At 34.5% G+C, this 23,248-nt stretch overlaps 2 protein-coding genes across 12 annotated transcripts in view; one reads left to right on the top strand and one right to left on the bottom strand.

Annotated features, from left to right (window-relative positions):
• LOC127868759 (phosphatidylinositol 3,4,5-trisphosphate 3-phosphatase and dual-specificity protein phosphatase PTEN-like) overlaps nt 1-23,248 on the top strand; it is a 123,281-nt gene that overhangs the window by 37,203 nt on the left and 62,830 nt on the right. The window contains exon 9 of one of the 9 annotated variants that reach the window (XM_052410802.1): nt 1,065-1,504. The exons of 7 other annotated variants lie outside the window; for them this stretch is intronic. In XM_052410802.1, coding sequence (XP_052266762.1) covers nt 1,065-1,504 — 440 coding nt within the window. Of the gene's footprint in view, nt 1-1,064; nt 2,326-23,248 lie in introns of all 9 variants that reach the window. One more of the 9 variants, XM_052410800.1, reaches the window with a different exon arrangement.
• The window catches only part of LOC127868761 (galactose-3-O-sulfotransferase 2-like), an 80,884-nt gene that overhangs the window by 51,959 nt on the left and 5,677 nt on the right, over nt 1-23,248 (bottom strand). For 2 of the 3 annotated variants that reach the window (XM_052410806.1, XM_052410805.1), the window contains exons 2-3: nt 18,052-18,114; nt 16,253-17,876 (exon numbers count right to left, since the gene is read on the bottom strand). In XM_052410806.1, the coding sequence (XP_052266766.1) occupies nt 16,625-17,876; nt 18,052-18,101 (1,302 nt within the window). In that variant the 5' untranslated portion in view covers nt 18,102-18,114 and the 3' untranslated portion in view covers nt 16,253-16,624. Of the gene's footprint in view, nt 1-16,252; nt 17,877-18,051; nt 18,115-23,248 lie in introns of those variants that run through there. The other variant, XM_052410810.1, reaches the window with a different exon arrangement.

Below are 23,248 nucleotides of genomic sequence, written 5' to 3'. Positions count from 1 at the left end.
AGCTGTGTACCTCTCGACAAAGTCACAAATCCTCGTTAATATAGGATATAATGGTACAGACTTATTAATTTGTTGGACTCTAAAGAACAAATAAATGAGATTTTCTGTTATTTGTATTAATTGTAAGTACTAATGGAATCTTTAGTGTTCTATGTAATGTGATTCCACAACAGACATTGTTCTGCAATAAAACTTTTATGAATTAGATTTGTAAATATTTCTTTCTTCTTCAAGGAACTAAATTGGCATAAGACCTATTTCGCATGACGTGGCTCAATGATTATGATTTGAAGAGTTATGAATGCATAAAGGTTATTTGTACAGGATTGTACTTTCTTGATTGGACATGATCGTATTTTCTTAAGTGGCCTCTTAGAACTTTCATTTTGATTCAAATCATTTTTATCATTATACTTGTGCTGTCATGTACATGTACCTATAGTATATACTATACTTGTACTATACTATACATGTAATTAACAACAGGATCTGCGTCATTTGCTGTTTGAACAATTGAAATATAGTTGAAACAATATCTTAGTACATTAAGTGTTTAAAGGATATTTTTCCTCATTAATGTAGAAAAAGCCTTTTTCTGCATCTATTTTGTTGTACAGACTTTTGTGAAAATAATAATTGCCAAATTTTCATTAACGAAGTAAGCATTTATGCATACAAGATGTTTGCTTTTTATGCTCCCCCAAAATTTATTTTGAAGTAGCATATAGTCGCCGCTTCGTCTGTCCGTCCGTGTGTCCGTCCGTGCACAATTTTTGTCCGGGCTATTTGTCAGCATCTAATGACCGGAATTCAATGAAACTTTATGGAAAGCTTCACTACCAAGAGGAGATGTGCATATTATCAGCGGGTTCTGGTCGGATGATTTTTCACAGAGTTATGGCCCTTTGAAATTTTCTAAAAAAAATTATTGTCCCCCCAACTACTGTGCCCTCAAGACGTTTCCTTTTATCTGAATATATAATGCAATATTGTGACAAAAAAAACTTTGGGGGGCATCACCTGTCTCCGACGGTTTCTTGTTTATATTTGTTGTACCATTTTAGGTGGTGTTTTTCTTTGAGACAATAAGTGATGAAATTCTTGGCAATGGCAGTCTACCACATGCACTCACAACAGATGGTATATACCCAGCCAGCTCCCGTGGCAGGGAAAGTAATATCGCAGCCTATCAGAAACTGAGTGATCTCGCTAAAAACGATCAAAGCAAATATTCCACTGTTGTGGATGATCTGTCAGGGTTGACTGTTGGAAGTGATGTAGTGTGGACTGTGAGCGGAACAGATAACCACATTGCGGCAAACGGGCGAAGTATACCCCCCTCCTCTCAATCCATGACCCAGTTTAATGAATCGCATGATCCTAATCTTAGCGTTCACAGGAGAAACCCTGGTTCTAAAACTGGTTTGGGAAAAACATCCCCTGCCGTGGACCGTAGGGGTAACCTTATGCATGCAGAAAGTGAGTCGTCCATGGACACTTTTTCCTCGTTGGACCAGGAAGATGATTTCTCTGACAGTGATACAGATGATGAGTGGACAGGGTGTGATGTGTCGGCCGTGTAGCCTATTAATATGACAACCGAAGTTTGTGTTTCCCTGTGATCAAAAATATAATTCCAATAATCTAAAGCTCATATAACATCATTGTAAAATACCATTTTCAGATGTTTATCAGACTTGTATTTTTTCTCTATATTTCATTTTATCAAACGAGTTGATCAATTTATATCTGAACATCACAAACATAGTGTGTCTCTTTTTTGTTCCCACAGAAGAGATTTTGTACAGAAATGTGTTGAAACTCTTGATAGTTATTGTTAATTTTAGATCTTCTAAAGTGTATTGCCCAATGTACACCTTTGTTACAAATGCATATATTTTTATCAACAAATATGAACATGGGTAAAGAAGGCGGCTTGCATTAGTTTTAGCTTACCTGAGCACAAAATGCTCTCCTGCGCACAATCTTCTCATGATCAGCTTTTGTGATTGCCTTTTTCTGTTGTTTGTTGTATTTCGTAAATTTTTACCTTGTCAACACTCCAGGAGCCACATTTTATGTCTAATATTCATAAAAATTGGTTAGAACATTTGTCTGAATTGTATCTTTGCCAAGTTTGAAACTGGGTCATGTGACAGAGGTAAAAAAAACTCGTTCACTTTGTAAATTAAAAGATAAAGCTTGTTAACACTGTAGAAAGCACATTTATAGTCCTATAACATGAAACCTGGTCAGAACATTTGTTCTAATGATAGCTTAGTTTGAAAATGGTTCCAGTCTATGGAAAAATATAGGCGCCTGAAGGTTGGGCAGTTTTCCTTGTATAGCACTTGTAAAACCTTGTAAACAATTTTGAAATCACATTTTTAGTCCAATTTTCTTCAGAATATTTTGTCAAATGATGTCTTGGCTGTGTTAAAAAAAATGGTTTTGGTCCAATGAAACACTTTTCCACCGGGGTTGAAGCAGTTTTCGTTAACTGTCTTCAGTCAGTTCTTTTAAACACTGTCAAAGTCACACTTTTTGCCCGATCAATATAAAACTTGAATAGAACAATTATTATGACATCTCTGCAAAGTTCAACATGATTTAAAAGCTAGGTCCGAAGCCACATTTATGAGACAAATATCTCAAATGGTTTAGTTCCATTTGGTCTCCGGTGAACAGAGCCTTTGGCCTTCATGTTTACGGTAAATATTTCAACATTCTAAACACAAAAATTGACAATAAATCCATTACACAGTTACCATTGTTACCATAAACATCAGTAGGTCATCTTGAGGTTTATAATCAATAATGAAAAAAATCAAAATACATTTTCTATTAAATCTCGTTGCAGCAGTTTGTCGATGGGTTTATTTTGCTCTCAAAAAGTGGAGAGCATATAGTTAACACTTGGTCATCCGCACAATTCTAATTTTTAGCTCGGCGTTTCTTTCATAGCCAGCTCGTCGTGTCATCCGCCGTCCGCGTCGTGCTAAAACCTTAACATCGGCTCTAAAATCAAAGTGCTTCCACCTACAACTTTGAAACTTCATATGTAGATGCACCCTGATGAGTTCTACACACCACACCCATTTTAGGGTCACTAGGTCAAAGGTCTAGGTCACTGACCTTAAAAAAAATATTCTGACAAGCTTTCATTTATTCAAAACTGCACCCGTAGCCGAGCGTGGCACCCGCTATGCGCTGCTCTTGTTATTGAATTTAGTTTGCTAGAGTGTGAAATACATTTCCATGGTAATCTTTTCCTTTGCTGTGCGATTGTCAATCGGTTGGATCTTTCTTCTGTTGCACATCATTTTCCTCATGAGATTTCAGACACTAAATATCCGAATTTGATGAAAATATAAGCACCTACTTTATAGGGTAGACAGAAACTAGAGATCCCCACTTGATGCAACTTTATATTCATTGTCCTAATAGGGCTCATTGGGTCATTGTCGACCTGAAATGGCTTGAAGTCACCCGGGGTGACTAGAAGCCGATTTTTGTTACCCTAGGGTGACTTCAAGCCGATTCATGTCACCCTGGGGTGACTTCAAACCGACCGGGTGACTAGAATCGGCTTGTCACCCCAGGGTGACATGAATCGGCTTCTAGTCACCCCCGGGTGACATCAAGCCATTTCAGGTCGACAATGAGCCCTAATAGGGTGGACCCCACATAGTATATATATAAATATATAAATAAATATATAAATATATAAATATATATATATATATATATATATATATATATATATATATATATATATATATATATATATATATATATATATATATATATATATATATATTGCCTCCATTTTCTGAAGATGTACATGATACAAACAAACGATTCAAACATAGCACAAATACAAAAGACAGTCAATGTAAATAATTAGAGATTAAGTCAAATTGTTATATACATGTATATATGCATTTAAATACATAATTAGTTTCCAAGAATGACATTGGAAGTCGCAAGGGTGTACTTTATTTCTCAGTTCTTTGAACGCGTCATATTTATAACCTAATCAGCGTCCAATGCACTTCACTAATAAAGAAAGCGAAATTTCGAAGTGCCAGGTTTAGGGTTCGACGAAATGCGTGGAGTTCTCTTATTGACTATACCGAGCGTACCGATTGTAGTAAATTCGCGCAGTTAATCAAAAACTCTGGGTAGAGTTCTTTAGGCATCAAGTCTGCTATGACGTCATCGATCATACCCATAAGGTACAACACCAGTGTTGCAGGCTCTATGTTTTTCAAGTGTTCGTGCAGTGGTGCGCTTAGTGGCCGAACGGTTTCTATGAACGTTTGTAGACGAGCCGGCGAGTCGGTAAATGGGCACTCAAAAAGTGCGTGTACCACTTCGATGTGCATATGCTGGTGTGTGCACTTTGAGCATAGGACGGGTTGTTCAGGAGGTTTTTTGCAGCATAACAGAGACAGGAACTTCATGAGCGATAAGCTGTCTGGGCGGATCTTCGCGACTCTCCATATAGTAGCCGGTTCCAGGCTCTTGTGTACTTCTTTGAAAAGCGAAAAATCTTTATGTTGTTCGAGCCTCATACGCCAGTGACTGGTTTCGTGTTGGCGCACTGCTTTTTTACAGACAGATTTCCATTTCTCTTTTGACGGGAATAAGCTGTTGGTCTTAAAGGTCGTTAAGTAGTCTTCAAGGTTGTATTTTTGCAGAATTTTCACATTATCTGGAATAAAGCCAATTTTCCGGTTTTCGCACAAGTCAAACTGACACAGTCTTAAAATGAAAAGCGTATGGCATGGTTCGCCTGTAGGAGCGTGGCATAGTGAGCCAATGAATGCTAATTTTTGCAGGTCGATAAGCGCTTCGATGGAAGTCATTCCCGCAAGGCCGAGCACCATGTCTGAGCGCGTGAGATGGGGGAGACCTTGGGCACGTTTCAAACAAAAGTGGTGGGCTACCTCGAGTTGTTGCATGTCGGCAATGGAGATACTGTTCCACAGCTCGCAGCCAAACAGCGCTTTGGGAATGACTGCGGTCTTGTACAGTTTAGTCGCGGTGTTTGGGTTTGCTCCGGACCTTCCGGACACTTTCTGCGAGAGGGAAAGGAACGCGCCTCTTATTGTCTGTTTCACAGCGTCAATGTCGTTAGGGTATTTTCCACTGAGGGAGTTTAATATTGATCTTTCACATGTACTGTGCAAGATCTCAGGTAGTTATTAGTCAATTTTATTTTTTTATGCAACTTTTCTACCAAGGGATAATAAGAAAAATGTTAGGTTGATACTGTCATTTGAGTTTCTGGCAGAGCGCATAATCGGGGAGTATCTTTTAGTTTTATTGATATTTTTGTGTGTTTTTTGCTTAGTGAATTGTTAATATTGTAATTAAAAAGCTGCATGTGTGTTAAAAGCATACTTCCTTATATGCGGTTAAGATTGATTTTGTTAAGTGCTTTCTCAGTTGTCTGACTCAGTAATTGTTAAAGAAATTGTGCTAACACATAGGGCATCACTGAGTATTATGTTAAGTTTTGATATTGGTTTGATGAATGTAAATATATATATTTAATATTGTGTTGTCAAAATAGGGAGATGAAAAACACTGTTATGTAGATTGTCAAAATGAATATTTGAATCATTCAGTTTTAAAGCTTTAACCCTTTTAGCTCACCTGAGCACAATGTGCACATGGTGAGCCTTTGTGATCATCATTTGTCCGTCCTTAGTCGTCTGGCATGCGTCAACAATATTTGCCTTGTTAACACTCTATAGGCCACATTTAATGTCAGATCTTCATGAAGTTTGGTCACAAGATTTGTGCCAAAGTTATCTTGGATGAGTTTGAAAATGGTTTTGGTTGGTTTATAGAACATTGCTGCCAGGGAACGGGTATTTTTCCTTAAATGGCTATAGTAAAACCTTGTTAACACTCTATAGAGGCCACATTTATTGTCCGATCATCATGAAACTTGGTCAGAAGATTTGTCCCAATGAGATTTTGAACTAGTTTTAAAATGTTTCCGGTTAATTGAAAAACATTGCCGCCAGAGGGTGGGGCATATTTCCTAAAATGGCTTTATTTATGGCTTTAGTAAACCTTGTTAACACTAGAGGCCACATTTATTGTCCGATCTACATGAAACTTGGTCAGAAGATTTGTACCAACTTGGATGTGTTCGAAAATTGTTCCAGTTGGTATAAAAATATGACGGGGCATTTTTCCTCAAAAGGCTGTATAGTAAAAACTTGTTAGAACTCTTAAAGTCACATAAATTACCCCGTTTGCGAAAAATCATTTTTTAGTTTTGTCAGTGTTAACCTTTAATCCCCAGCATTTACAGTAATAAAAGATCCAAGTGTTTTTGCACTTCCCCGGGCGATTTACCGACTATGACCATATCATCTGCGAAAAGCAATAATATCAATACAATTTCATCAATACTTAGACCGGAAGAGGGGTAATTGTGTAAAAACAATTCTAAGTCCTCTACAAATAGGGAAAACAGCAAAGGGGACATAACTTCACCTTGTCGTTAACCTATAGCATTGTTAAAATATTCAGTGTATGAAGCGCAATGCTTAACACATGACTTAACATATTTTCATACATATTTTTTATTATTCTAAGTAAGTTACCTTCTATGCCGGCTTTGTATATTTTAAGCCACAATGCATTACGATAAACAGTATCAACGCATTTCATCATATCAACGTATATAACGTAAAGTCTTTTATTTTCATTAACCTATGTTTTAACCAATGACATTAGGAATTTTTTTAGCGTCATTAGTTGAGCGCCCTTTTCTGAATCCGAATTGGGCGTCCGAAATTATTCTCAAAGGTATGTTTGTTGGTCTGTAATATTTTTCATGAACGATCGAACGTGAACAATGTGATTTTACTCAATCATAAGAAAAAGCAATAGAAAATGCAAAGCACATGACAGTATTTAAATGTTATGCCATTTTTCTTTTAATTTGAATTAATGTTCTTTTACAATGAAAGACAATATTGAAGAATTCTGTTATACAGGTGAAAACAACGAACGTGGAGTAAACTGAACTGTCTATGCATGCACCTTGATTTCCATTAAAACGTGATTATGAGTGATAAATATATGTCACAAATCTGTTTTGTCTGTACATCGGAAACATTATATAACCCCGTTGTGGTCAACAAAAATGCTTGTTTTAATTGTGTTCTTCTATACACTAACGAACACTCTTGATAAGACTACGTAATGACGGAGTTTTATTTTAGCGGCACCCTAAATTGGTTTCGTGTTTAGAATAAAATTGTATAAATATTTCAAATGTACAGGTATTAAGTACTTAATTATCCGAACATTCTTTCACAATTACAATCGCTCCAACGCTAATTTTGACAAGGCGGACATTCGTTCATACGTTGTTTAAACTACCCGGACATTAATTCCCACGCTCTTTGACATCCCGGACAATCGTTCCAACAGACCGGATATTCGCTCCTACATAGTTTTCACGCCCCGATTTCTGCAAGGTTTCGCAAAGTACAGATCTCAGTGTAAGTTGATATATTCGAAAATATGTTGTAAATTGCATAAACATGAATCATTCCTTACCAATTGTTTAACTGGGAACCTCGCTCTTTCTTTACAACAACAGCCAATACACAGTATGGGCGCCAGATTTAATTTTTGACGCGCTGATTTTATTTTCTGGAAATCACCATGGCAGACGAAATCAAGTTAAACAATTGGTAAGGCATGGTTCATGTGTATCCAACTTACAACATATTTTGTTGATTACCCCATTAAGATAGTGAAACAATAGTTACAGGGATTTATCACATCGTCTGTGGATGTGGCTGTTGGATTACCCCATTAAGCGAGTAAAACAATAGTTACAGGGATTTATCACATCGTCTGTGGATGTGGCTGTTGAATCTTAAAGTAGATAGAAAAGAGCGAGGTTCCCGGCCTGCGCGCGCATTTCAATAAGCGAGCAGGGTGACAGCGATTTAATTATGGGAAATGACGCACTACCGTTGCTTTAGAAAATGGCGAGTGATTTACCTTGTCAATATCTATGTACATAGTCGAACTATCTTTATTTTAAGAAAACATTTTGTCGGAAGATTTTTATTGATTTAGTATGTGTATGCATTATAATAGACAACGGGTAACACACAATAAATAATAATAAAATAAATAAATAAATAACACATTGCCATCGAGCGCCTTCGGTCAATTGAAAAAAAAACAAAGTGCAAATCATGTCCAATACTTAGGATAGCGATGCATAAAGTATGCAGTGCAGTTAGTCTATAGATTGCCTCGATTTTAGACCAAAATTATGACCTCTCGGTCCCGGGAATTGGAGAGGAACAAGGAAAATTCGGATACCTAATTTATGTAGTATAATTTTGGTTTTAAACTTCTGCCCATGGTTCGAGTTGTCGTCAGCAGTATTTCTATGAAACTAACAATACATATTTTTGTTTCAAAGCTATAGTGCTTTAGACATAAAACACAACCATCTTCGAAGTCAAGTTTCTTTGAGCAAGTTAGTGGTAAGCATTTATCCAACATGTTTAATACTTTTTTGTCAACACAGATGCACATTAACTTTTCATGTTCAGTTTCCAAGACTTGCCATTCCATACATCTCAAGTATTCTAATTGTATGGTCAAAAGTACAAGTCCGCTGTCATCGTATGTTGTAAAACTAACATATATCATGTATTTCAACTTTGTTTTTTTGTTAAGTATTCATTAAATTTTCATAAAGCAAAAATATCAAATACTAACATTTTAAAATAGTGTGGGCAATCATTTTTGTTATTTTTTGTAAGCTTCTAAAACAACTATATGGCCCAGCTTGACGACACAATAGTTGAAATTCAATGTCCCTGTCCAACCAGATTGGTTTAACCTGGAAGTAAATTAGTTAAAGTACTGTAATTCAGTACATCTCTTAGTCTTTTTCATGAAAAATAGCAAAGAATTTATAGTATTTTTACGGGACTTTTTCTTTGGAACCAAATATTGCCCATTAAAAAATCAGCTCAATATTGGTTGAGTGTCAAAAAGTTGGTTTATCCAGTTATACAACCCCAACGCAGATATTGTTAAATCAAATGTAATATAAAAATAGCGTACACGTACATTTAACTACAATGACATATCATTTTCATATTACTGAGTACTCCTCAGAGCAAAATTTGTCAAAAAATGTAGCAGCACAAATGAAAAAAGAAAAAAAAACACTTGATAACATTTTCTTTCTTTTGATACAAATGCATTCTTTCTAGTAAGTTTAACTGACATGTGATATTTGCACTGATCCGAGAATTAAAATGTGAACACGTGCAAAATTATATGAGTAAACTTAGAAAAAAAAACAGTTGCTATTTTTTTCTTTTAGTTGTTCCTTTAAATTTTTGAGTTAATAAATGTTGCACCGAGTGGCTTAATTAGTCTAAAAGGTATTTTGAAATTACATAAGTAAAATTATTAATGCAACATTTTGTGAACTATGTTTAACATTATAAAGAAATCAGCCCATGGAATGTTAAAGCAATACTATTGAAGAACACAGCTTGTTTTTAGTATAAATATGTAATTTTCTCTAAAGTCTAAGAATAAATTTACAAAGGGTATTTAATTTATTATTAATTTTGTTATGTCATTTGGGTTTCTAATAACAAATTGATTAGCATCTGTCCACTATTGTTTATTGGAAAATCCAGACAGAATGTAAGAATCCCAGAATGAAACTCAAAGCATGTAATCAACAGTTCCATTGACCCTAAATAGATTACATGAGTATTGTTAAACTAGGTTGTGAGAGTTTACATCAAAAATAAGAATAATATTTAAACCAATAAATATGTGTAAAAAATAACAACAATTGCATTTACACAGTTATTTCTTACAAAATTAGTATCAACCTCTTGTAAATTTTATTTTAAATTGATTGCAATTTTAAGTAACTGTAACTTAAATGATATACATTTTTAATAAAACATGTGAATTACATGTAGGTGTTTCCCTTTATCAATATTTTCTTACTATTGGCATAAGTGAAAAACTTAGGTAATAAAGGTCTTTCAATCTAGGTAGGTGACCCGGTAACACAATCATGTTTGACAGTTATTATTTACTTTAGTAAATACACACATTTACTTTAAATATATAAATATATAATTATTTTGGTTGGAAAAGCTGATTCTTGATTTTCCAGCACGGAGCAGGATGTCTTAATATAGGTCTCACAAGACTAGTTCAAAAACAATGTGTTGATGCTGAATCTGTACACATGTAAGAAAAGAACAAAAGATACAAATAATATGATTATAGGTGCTACCTAATTTACGGGCAAAAGCTTTTTAAGTTTTTTTGATAACCATGTATTATTAATAAATATATGGACATGAGTGTGTTCAAAATATGATAATTGTTGCAATAATTTAGTAATGCATCCAAAAAAATCAATCTTAAAACGAGTTACATGTTCCAAGCTTGAAGATCTAGCATCTTATATATTTTTTTTTTCTAGCCACAGGAATTTATAGCTGGTTCGGTGTCTGTGGTATAGTGGATGGGGTGTCTGCTAACTGGCTTAGTCACTGGTAGGTCTCTGTATTGATCCTGTAAGTGTGAGCATTCTTTAGATAACCCTAAAGACATACTATGGCGTACCATTTGGGTTGAAAGTCAAGAAGACCTACACGTAAAAAAGAGAAATGTACGTCGAAGTACAATAATTGTACGTCGACATGAATATAAAATACACTTCGAAGTATATATTTGTACGACAAAGTACAATTTGTACTTCGACATACATGTTTGTACTTCTACGTACACATTTTATGAACAGCCAATCAAAACACTAGTCTCTTGAGCCGCTTTTCCTTCAGATTTATTCATAATAAATGTTTAAAATCTCTTTAGTTGAGGACAAAATGAATAAATATATCAGAATGGCAAAATAACATCACATAGAAGTTTCAAGTATTTAATGCATTGAAATAGATTATATACAAATTTGAAGAAGATTCAATTGTTACCTTTTTAAAATTAAAATTGTTCAGCATATTGTGTGTCTGAAATGATCATGCGGGGCGGAGTATCACGACCGTCCAGCGCATTACTGTGTTGGAAATTCCCAACGGTAACCAGTTACCAAGCATTAATGGGATAAATAATGTATTATAAACTCCCCGTTGGTGGTATTTTGTGATAACCATAACTTGCATAAGTCAGAGGTTAATTCCGCCACGCCAGGTCAATAAATACGCACAATATCTATGAGTTAGCGGTCGATAGTCGCATAATTTGGTATACATTATAATAATAATAATGTTTAATAAATACGCACAATATCTATGAGTAAGCGGTCGATAGTGGCATAATTCGGTATAAATAATAATAATAATAATGTTCAATGTCAAAAATCTCTAAAAGCAACAGACGTAAGGTGTCTTCTGATTGGCTAACACTCAAGGGTCGGTGAAAATTGTACGTCGAAGTACATTTCTCGATCTACTTAGTAGGTCTTGTGCTGTTTTGTACTGTTTGGGCAATCGGTCACTTGCCTTAAATAAAGGACCAACTAATTGTTTTTAATGAAAATTCAATACTGCTCCAGCAGCTGGAGTTTCACTTCTTTATATTGTAGACTTTCGACGTCATGGTACGTCATATAGACACTAAGTACTGGTCCTACCCAGGAAACAGTTTGTTTCATCAAATGTCTCAATTCAACTTGACAGCTTGCTAAAGCAGTTGCATTTAGCATACAGTACACTGATTTAACATAATCAAAATCATGTGATGTGTCAAATCAATTTTGATCGACAAATTTGACAGGATTTTTGTTTAATCCAATAAGTTTTAGACTGTCAAATAACACACACTACGTATTGAAAGCCATACCTGGAGCTTTCGTCTGTAAATCACTGACTTCATCAGAAGAATGATTTCTACTGTTGGGAAACGTTAACACCACTAATTGTCTTCTTATTTATTATCAATGTATAATTATGTGTAACAGCATAACAACATACTTGATTCGCAATTAAAATATTTAATAAATACAGGTATCTTGCAGGTTTCTAATTTTCTTTCGCAAACTATTGTTGAATAGTTTAAATTTTGTTGCCACTAAAAAACTAGCCATTTTGTAGCAATTCTAAAATCACAATCTAAACTGCATACACTTAGCTCTGTAGTTACAATTTGAATGCAAATATTAGAATGCATCATGTTATATCATCCATTTTTTTTTAATTTAAACATTCAAATAACACATAACACAGTACATATATAAAAAGGTATGTGGTATTGTGTGGAGATACAAAACACTTCACATCATTTATTTGCACATAAAATAATAGTTACAAAATAAGTAAAACTAAAACACAATCATCAACCTACATTTCAAGAATATTTACGTATATGAAATTACAAGTGGTGTTATTGTATTACCTTTTACAAAATTAACATTGCTGGTTTTGTACTAGCCATAAAACATTTATCATGGACTAACAAGTAACAACCAATTTATTAATTACACAATAGAACGGAAATCATATTAATTACATTATGCATTTACTAAACAAGCTATTTGCTACTGTTTAGAATTACACTATCTTACTAAAAATGATCACAGGTACTTAGTGCTTTTACATACTTGTGGTAAGTTTTGTATTACTAGTTTGACAATTATCGGCAGACACTTGTCGATATACAGACAAAATTTGCATGGGAACCTTTTTTTTCCAGCATAATTGCCTTCAAATTGTTCATTTAACAACCCTTTGACATTGTTTGCACCTCTGATCTTATTATACAATAGCTGATTTTTGTTTATAGATAGACATATATAGACTTTTCAAAGTTCTATAAAAGTTCACACATGTTCCATCCAAGTAAACAAGCAGAACCAATAAAGATCACCACAGATAATAACTGTGTGTATAGCTTGGAAATTTGATAGTTCAGGAATCCCTCCTTTGTTGATTTCTGTAAACCAAAACTGTCAGTTTTGCTGGATAGAATGGCTTGTATGATGCTCAGCTCTTGCCTTCGGCTTCGCAGAACAGCTTCTAAAAACGGAAAACCAACAAATATCTTAAAATTTGATCAATAATGCAGACAATTTATAAATGTCTTGTTTTTTGTTGATTTCGAATCTGGAAGATTTTTTACGTAAGATTGTAGTACGAAAATCCAACGGTATCGGATTTTGTGGTTTTATGCCTAAACTAATTATAGTGATATGTAACCTTTTGGGATATCGGTAAAGTGCGAGCAGACGAGGTGTAAATACGTTAAAAATTAAAGCTAAAAGACTAAAAAGTTAGATCGGAATATTTTTTAATTTTGTGAATAAATGTGTTTCTGGTGGATAACAACGACAACTTACCAGAATATTGCTCATAATCACACGTAAAACGTCTTTCTGAGACATTGTGTACACACCGGTCTTACTCACAATAACGAAGTGACGTCACCATCTATGTATAGAATGCTTTCTGAGAGCGAATGAAAATGCGTCACATATTCTGACAAATAAACAGTAGGGTGTCGTTATTGAAATACCGCGAGAATACTGGAAGAATAGAGATGCCAACTATAATGTTTAAAACAAATAATTTTTTTAACAAGCGTTTGTGATTTGTCAGGATAATAATAACAATAAGATATCGAAAAGATCAAAGCAAATAAATCTGAGATTCGGCAATATATTAAAGACGGGTTATGTTCACTTAAATTGTGTTTGGTAAAGACTGTAACTATATGTAGTGAACCAGTCTTCGGCTTATACTCACTGAAGAAGAGCATTCAGGGGAGGTAATTGAGTAATGACTTAATTCTGGAACGGTTGCGAAGAAAAACAAATAATGCGAGAATATTTAGTGCGATTCGCTACACAATTATGATGTCATTGATATAACTTTTCCTAGATATGTATTTTCATGTGATTTAGCATATGTCAAAGTGTTTTTGATTTGTTCAAGGCCATAAATAGCATCGCGAAAATATATGTCGCGTGGCAAATTTTTTTGAGACGTATCCATATGTGGTATTCTTATGTAATTTTATGTCTAAATTCCCATATGTATGAACGGTCAACGCCCGCTTCGCGGGCTTTTGCCCGAAATATTTCTACTACTTTAAATAACAATAATAAGAAATAGGAGTATGCTCCATAGAAAAGTTCATATATTAAACTAAAAATATGAAACTAAAATTAAAAAAAACACACATACTTAATTTGAATTATAATGCTATTCAAGCCTTAACTCACTGTGTATGTACATTTATAGACAATGTAGCCAGAGAGAAAAGTATTTATGAAATTCATTATTGTATTTACATGTACACAGTACAATAAGCTGTTTTTAAGTGGCAAACCATATTTAACATTTTATTGTATGAAGTAAATAAAGACATGTATTGGGATCTTTGATGAATAGATTAAGTGTTTGCATATGGTTTTACATTTCTGTAATTTTTGGAATAAGTATATTTTATCCACAAGGCTACAGCAACTAGAATTGCTCGAAACACCAGATTTTGGCCTAGATCAAAGAAAAAATAAGTTGTAATCGTCAATGAAAGTTGATAAATTCTAAACTATTTATACTAACATAATTACTGCAATCGTTATTAAGTTTATTTATTTTTTTTATAATTATAATATATTCAACCAAATAGATGTACATGTAATCTATCTATAGGAATTATAATTATTATTTAAAGACTGTTATTAACCATTGCAAAGACTGATAAGATATCATTTATTTATATAATACTATCATATCTTATAATAATAATAATAATTAAATCGATGTTATATCGTGAATATTACAGCACTGAACATAAAATCTTGTTTCACTTTCAGTTTCGCCTATTTGTAAACGCAGCATAGTAATTTTTCATTTATAAGAATAATACTAACATGTGTTTGCTTCAAAGACAGTGATGTTCTATGATAGTTCAATATATTCATTCAAAAACAATTTATTACCCTTGTTTTACAATTATTTCGGATAAAGTATTGATCTACTTCAGTCTGCGTCGTGAATAGCGTTATAACGCAGGCGGATCACGCCAATGTGGTGGGCATTAGATACGAGTCCACTCTTTCCGGCGACTCTGAAGATGGACGAAGTGTTACGATTGGATTTGATATAAGTGTTTAACCCGGCAAAGAAACACTAAATTACAAAACTTTTTAGCTCTGGTCTGGAGCAACTCTGTCATCTATAAAGTCACGCTGGACCTCGTGGTGGTATTACCGGATATGATATCTAATTACCAGGCTGCGCTTAATGCACTGACTGTTATGGAGCTACGCTTCCCGCATATGGCATTATACCAGTTTTTATGGCGTACCATTTGGGTCGAAAGTCAACAAGACCTACTAGATAAAAAGAGAAATGTACGTCGACGTACAACAATTGTACTTCGACGTATACACTTCGACGTATATATTTGTACGTCGAAGTACAATTTGTACTTCGACGTACATTTGTGTACGTCGACGTAAAAATTTTCCGAACAGCCAATCAAAACACTCGTCTCTTGAGCCGCTTTTCCTTCGGATTTATTCATAATAAATGTTTCATATCTCGTTTTAAAATGAGGACAACATGAATAAAAATATCAAAATTGAAAAAAAAATAAGTATATACTTGCCGGTATTTATTCTAAAATCGGTTTAAGTAATAAATAGTATACTATTTATTAGACAGCCGGCCGATGTCTGATCTACCGGTATATGTCATAACTTGACGCTCAAAGGGATAAGATAAGGATCACCATAGCAGGTTGCTAATGCACAGTGTAGACTTCTGCTGTTTTATTGTGGTAACACGATTGTTTAGAAAGCATTGGCCAAATAATATGGAATTCAATTTTGAAATAAAAATCCTATAAAGAGTCTGAAAATAGCGCAGTGAATGTTTAACATGCGGATCAAAGCAACCGATGTAAGGAGTATTCTGATTGGCTTACACTCAAGGGTCGGTAAAAATTGTACGTCGAAGTACAACTTTGTACGTCGAAGTACAACTTTGTACGTCGAAGTACAAAATAATTTACGTCGACGTACATTTCTCTATTAACCTAGTACGTCTTGTTGTCTTTTGACACAGATGGTACGCCATAAGTTTTCGCATGTCGCAGCTCGTATGTGAGATGTCTATAACAACCGTATTTCTGATAACGTTAGTATACATACAGGCATAACGTTCCTACAACAGTAGAGATCAAGTGTAGTGAATTCAACCACTTGTACAACTAACATTTTTTTTCACTCAATAACAATGCGAAAAAAGTTACGTTTTACACTACGAAAAAATACAATACACGAAACAAAAGTAAAGAAATACCAATGTTTCGAATGAATAAGAAGTTTAATATCGATTTCATAACAAAAACATTTAAAAATAACAACAAATGTTTTGATAAAAAAAACAACACAGAAATGCTTAAAGGTAAACCTAATTAAGTCCTCATTACACAAGTTGCTAACAAACATATGTTATTGTAATATTACTTGCAAAATTTATCCAGAGGTCCATAAGCATTTTAATATCACATTTTATAAGGACTTTCAATCTGCATTCAATATGGAATGTTATCTTCTCGGTTTTAGCGGCCATGTTGCAGACCCCATTTGAAATTCCCTGATCATCTGAGTAAAAGGTATTTCATTAAGATGCATGAGCTCACAGTCGTCTCTCGTGACTTCGAATTCTTTATTTAATGTGCTTTCCTTTACAGCTAGAGAATTTTGAGTCAACACACCGAAGTGACAAAATTTTTCCACTTTTAAACGAATATCTTTGAAATACCGCACATCATCGTTAAATGAAACGCCTTCCATTTCAACGAGTTTATTAAACTTAAATTCAAAGAATTCGTATAACAGATAATCGAATGTCGCAAAACGTCTGTGAAGAGACGCATGTGCCTCAGTTAAAGGTGGGAAGCGGTCCACTTTACGACCGCTTCGAACGTTCTTTGCCGAGTAGAATATTTCTTTCAAACCCCAGCTGAGCTTCCGCTTCATTAGAACTAAGCCTTCATCCATCTTTGACGCCGGTATGACTAAAGCAAATTGCATATCCAAAACGTTTATAATGTAATCGTAGAAAGCGTTAAAGTTGCGTTTTTCAATAATTTCCGGGGGGACACCATATTCTAGAGATTGTCGATTGTTTAGGAAAGAAAAACGTGTGTATCTAGTATCATACATTAACGGGTTCTTCAAGAACTCCATTACTGGGTCGCCCGATATGGCTTCAAGTCGTATTATTGCCTTTGGTTGGAAATAGTTAAGAACGGATTTGAAATGGCTGAATGGTTCTCGAATGGTACCAATATACACTGATGTTCTTGGTAAAACGGTGGCCCATTGCTGGTGTCCGAACATGACATGATGGCACAATATATCAAAGTGAAAGCCCGGTAAAGGCGGAATGGTGTTGTAGGGGGTGACGGACTCGTTCAAGCTGATTATATTAGGATAACCAAACCGATTGAATTCTGGTGGCAACACAAACAGCAGCGTTCGACTCCAACCAAACCGAAGGAATATGGACTGCATCGTAGTACTGGCTGCTTTGTGAACTTTAAGGAACCCTACGTGGGTAACTGGGCCCGTCCAGTTAGCCAAGGCTTTGTTTATTGGAGACATTTTGCTACGTGAAATATTTCGCATTGTTTGCAAGAACTCGTCGCTTGGCATAGGGAGTCGACTTTCTGATCGGCCATACTTGAGATTATCTGCGAATCGACCGGTCGTCATACGGATGCGGTTGCCATGGGTGTTGATGAAATCTCGCAGCGATATGGTCATTAATAGGATGCCTACACCCAGACAGAAACTGAAGACATAACAAAAGAATATGTATGAAACGAGTTCTAATTGCAAAATGTATATAGTTTCAAATCACAAGTTTATAAAGTTGAATTTAACCCATTTATCACACGAATTTGAAATAAAGTTGTTTCTGTGTGCATGTTAAAGTTCTAAAATTCCACTTGTCATAAAGTACATACCAAACCATAATCTTCGACTTTTTCCTGCTTATGCACAATTTCTTTGTCATCTCACTTTGATACCTGAAAAACACATATGTATCTTAATTTTACGATTAAGTAATAGAACCTGTGAAGTATTTACAAAATGCATTGGGATTTTAAACATAATTTTCGGAAACATGATTTCGTTGTCAACACTTTGAACACATCCACATTTTTAAACGCAAGAATTTCCTTAAACATGATAGAATAACAGAAAGAACGGTACTTTATTAAACAACCAATCCTAACATTTAACAATTCGGCTCGAGAAAGGACCGATGCTCCCAATAATAATAATAATAATAATAATAATAATAATTTACAGATTGTCGAATTCAGACTGGAATTTTATTTCATATTTCCATACCAGAGTAACAAAATGTCCTTTTCATCATAACATTGCTATTTTCTATCGATCTTAAATAGTAATGTGTGTTTTTTACCAATTTTAGAAGGTTGTTAATATATGGGTTTGTACATTATTGGAGAGATTTGCACATACGATTGCATGTCAGGGCTTTTTTTCATTCTGTGACAATAGCCGTTTTTCACAATTTTGGAAAATTCGCGACTCAAATTTTTCACAATTTCAAGAAGTTCGCGACTCAAATTTTCACAATTCCAAAAATGGGGGGGGCCAATGCCGCTTCACAAGAACAGGGAAAAAGCCCTGCATGTGATATATTTACATGTATTTTCAAAGAGGAAAGCCATTGTAGCCATTTTGATAAATGGCATGTATTTATATTTAAATCATCTATTTGGATTACCCTTGCAAATCGACATTTCAGTTTTAATATTCGTTCTATGTCGCATTCAGTGGCCCTTTGCCATGTTACACATCCGTAATCCAATATAGGTGTTACATACACATCATAGAACATATGTTTCTAAGGGGTAACAAAATATTTAATTGCGATAGTTGGGGAAAAGCTTTTAACAAGTTTTACCTACATGAGCTTTCCAATTTGCAATTAATAATCGTCAATATAAACTGCAATTAGTTTTTGTGTTTCAACCTGTTAAATGATTGTCTTCTACAAATAAATTAACTCCACATTTCAGTTTGGATGTAAGCCTATTGTGATGCAAGTGGTTTTATTTGAATTTATTACCGTGTTATTTATCTGACACCAGATATGTGTAAGTGTTTAGTCAAATTGATTTCTATTCTTTATTGTATTGCACATATATGAATCTGATTTTTAAAATTAAGGGTAGGTCATCGACATATTAAAAAAAGTAGTGGTCATACCAAAGATCCTTGATGTAAACCGGGTTTAACAAAGCATGAATCATTCATTTTTCCATCATCGTTAATTGGTTTATAACAGTTTGTTGGATATGTTGCAAAAAAAACTTCATTGAAATGACAGAGTTTCATTTTGTGAAGTGGAATAGTGTGATCAACTTAAGAAACTACCATTTTCAATCTGTCGAGTTAACATCATTTAAAGAGGTATACCATAATATAAAACAGTGTGCATATGACAAAATAATACGAGGAATCGGTTTTCATTTTTTAGATGATACCATATTGTAAAACTCTTTGGATATACTTACAAGGTTCATGCTTAATACATTCTCAACAGTGTGGCTTTGATATTTAAAGAATTATGTCAATGAGAAGTAATATTCATGTAATTTAATACCAAATATATCAGTAATATTGTAGACTTATCGCATTGTATCATCTTCAGTATCTCCAATTCCCTTCATAAAAAAATCCGAGTTTGAAATAAATATCTGACTATCTGTTTGTAACAACGACTTTGATTTATGGTTTGATTGCATTAAAGTGATATTATGGGCATTGTTCACTGTTGAATTGAGCTGAAAAGAATTACCAGGTTAAAAGAGTTAGTTAAAATGTGGTTACTGACCAATTATCTGCAACTCATCTTGCTACCAGTTGTTTATAAAAATATATTTTATATTCGATATTTTACATGACTCGCCCAGTCTTCTAAGCCAAAATGATCCGTAAAACAAAATTGTGTCGTTGTGTCGTATGAACGAATCTTCACTCAAACTAAATTTAGGTTCACATCGTCCATGCATGATCAGTTGTCAAACAAAAAGTACCGTTGATATTCAAATGCATTATTTTTCTCTTTCCGGGATATTGTTTTAGTATGTTGATGCTGCATTAACAAATATAAGTGTATATGAAGTGAAAACACCAAAAATAAACAACGGTTGCGATAGACACCTATAAACTGTTAGATGCCCATAATATCACTTTAAATAATAAGGGCAAACATGTGAGCGTTTAATTTAAGAACGAAAAATGATAACAATATATTATGCGAAAATATTGCGGAGCTTTATTTCACAGAGTTGAAACTTATTTTTTATTTGCAATTTATGACGGATATTTTTTAATTATAACGACGATAGACGTTAAAAGCGAGAGTTTACTATCAAATTACAATGTATTATCGAACCCATTTGTATAACCTTTAAAAAGCAATATGGTCTGCGAATCGAACAATATAATAATTTGTTGGCTTAAGGTTTTGTCCCGATATTAACATTTCAGGTTGCAAGACTAATATAGATATGTAGGGAAGATCTTTTAGTTTTTATTTTGTTAATGGTAAATTTGATTACTTTTGGAAATAAAAATAGCCAACAGCACATCCTTTAGGATCCCTGAACGCTCTCATTGGAAATAGTAAATATGTGGTATGATGCTCGGGTTCACTGGTTTGGTGCTGCTTTTGACGACAAGGGTGTAATGTGGTTATACCTTGCTAGTCTATTAACATAAATACACCAAGACATGGATGTGGCAAACTTTGAACCAAGAGGCATCATTTCAACACAATTTAAACAAAACACCACTTTCTTGTGTTACCTTAAAATAGCACACATATGGGCTTTGTCATTTAAAAGAAGAAATTGTATGCAGTTACATGTATTTGCTTTTAAAGATAATGACCCCAGATACATAGTTTGAACGAATTTTGATTCATATTAAGGTGCACTGCAATAGTATGTCTGATTAACTGTACAGACGTCATGCGTTTGGTTTCCAACAGACTTCTAAATGACACCGGAAACAGAAATATTGATTTCGATTGAATAATGTCTTTTATTAGCTTAAGTGTTACAGAGGGAGTTCATAACAGCAATTATTTTTTTTAATTATCAGCGTTTCGTTAAGTGCTCGAATGTGATGTCAACTGATCTCAACTGAGCAGAGCCTTTTGAAGAAGCATGATCTATTGGGTCTTCTATGCATCTTATGGTCGATATAACATTAAGCTTAGAGCGAGGGACAATTGATGGTTATAAAAGCGCAAAACGATTTTTAAGTATTCCTAGTATGCAGTAAATGCCAATCTATTTATAATATATCAACATGCATTGTTAGATTATAAATAACAAGAAACCCTAAAAACCTTTTTTCAAACCTTAAGGTTATTAATTTAACGTTTTTCTCATAAGCTAAACAGTAGCAAGAAATATCTCGTATGTATCACCGAGCCATGTCTTCCATCTTAAGAAGTCCGTGGAACGTTCGTGCGGCAACCGTCTTTACACTGAAGCTGCACGACCTTTACACTGAACGTAACTCTGCACGGTTTCCGAGATAATCTTGCGGATAAGCAGAAGAGTCGCCTTGAAATTCGAAGCTTTGAGTTAAACCCTAACGTTCGAGCGCTCTTTGTACACATTAGCTATTACTCGCTAGCGTAGGTCCACACACAAGAATCGCACTATAATCGCGTAATTAGTGAACACAGACGTCGTAAAATATAAAATACAGCGTACAGAGACCAGGAAAATGTTAACAAGTAATATACCACCGCCAAACATGTGCGATGCCCATGTATTTAATCCGCAAAAGTGTAAGCGATCACAAAACATACGGGAATTCTACGTGTATGCTACCTATTGTGCATGCAACAGCCATGCACGCTGCATTTGTATAAAACATACAGGAGCCGAAATAACATGTAAGCCACGCTCTGTGAAAAGTTTTTTTTATGCATGTACGTAAATTGTCGACCCAGATTAGCCTGTGCTGTCCGCACAGGATAATCAGGGACGACAATTTCCATCTGAATTGGATTTTCACAAGAATAGACTTTCTTCAAACGATCAATATCATAAACGCGAAAAGTGTCGTCCCTGATTAGCCTGTGCTGACTGTACTGTCGCCGGCGTGGAATTTATTTTGAAAGCATATCATATCTAGCCTTAATTTTTTTTAATTGTTCTGGCCTTAGGTACATGACTGCTGATACTAGTATACAAAAACAAAAAATCGACCATGGTCATTCATAATAGGCATTAAGCTGTTCAAGGCCATTGGATGGATAAATGTCATAGTGTTTTTGTGAGAAATAGAAGACTTCCGGTTTATTTTCATGCTTGCCGTGCAAATTTCACGCTACACTGGAAAGCTAGTATATGTATATCGCATAATGACTGGATAATGTTACTTAGTTAATTTGGCGACATGGAGATGTCAAATAACTAACATGCTTGGTTCAAAGTATGCTACAATTTTTTCGTACTATATTTCTTTCATTGATGTGTTGTTCAATAAGTCAGGTACGTGGGTTGGTCAAAATCAGAAGATCCACATGCAACAAAGTGCGCGTGCATACATTATAACTCAATTTCAATGTCCTGCACCTTAATTTGCTTCGTTATAATAGTTGTATTTTCATATCTTATGTATTGAATTCAGTTGCATAGAAGTAGCGAGACCTTTTAAAATATTCGACAATTATTCTTTATTTTATATTTATTTAACGTGTGTTACAATCATGAAAAAAATCATACCATATTTAACAATTAATTGCGATAAAGAAATTTACAAATACGAATATTATACTCGTAACAGAGTCATGAGATCATCTGGTCATTGAGATCCTTACGACAAAACATTCTGCTTATATATGTGATTCCTCTGCACTCGGTGATAGTAGAAACCGTGAGGTACACTTTAAAAAAGTATTAAAGAATCGCGAGGGGACCAGATGTACAAGCACGCATTTGTAGAAGACACGAATGCAGGGGCGGTGTGCTGGAATAAAAGAAATTGTGGCAGATGTGTTTGCGTTCCCGATTACGCCACTTCCAATCGTTCAAAACCTTAATCGTTGTTTGCAAACTCCCAACCTCCGCACAGAGATTTGCCTGGAAGGGGCGTAAC

The sequence above is a fragment of the Dreissena polymorpha genome, chromosome 2, assembly GCF_020536995.1.
Source record: "Dreissena polymorpha isolate Duluth1 chromosome 2, UMN_Dpol_1.0, whole genome shotgun sequence".
NCBI lineage: Eukaryota > Metazoa > Mollusca > Bivalvia > Myida > Dreissenidae > Dreissena > Dreissena polymorpha.
This window is presented reverse-complemented; position numbering and strand designations above follow the sequence as displayed.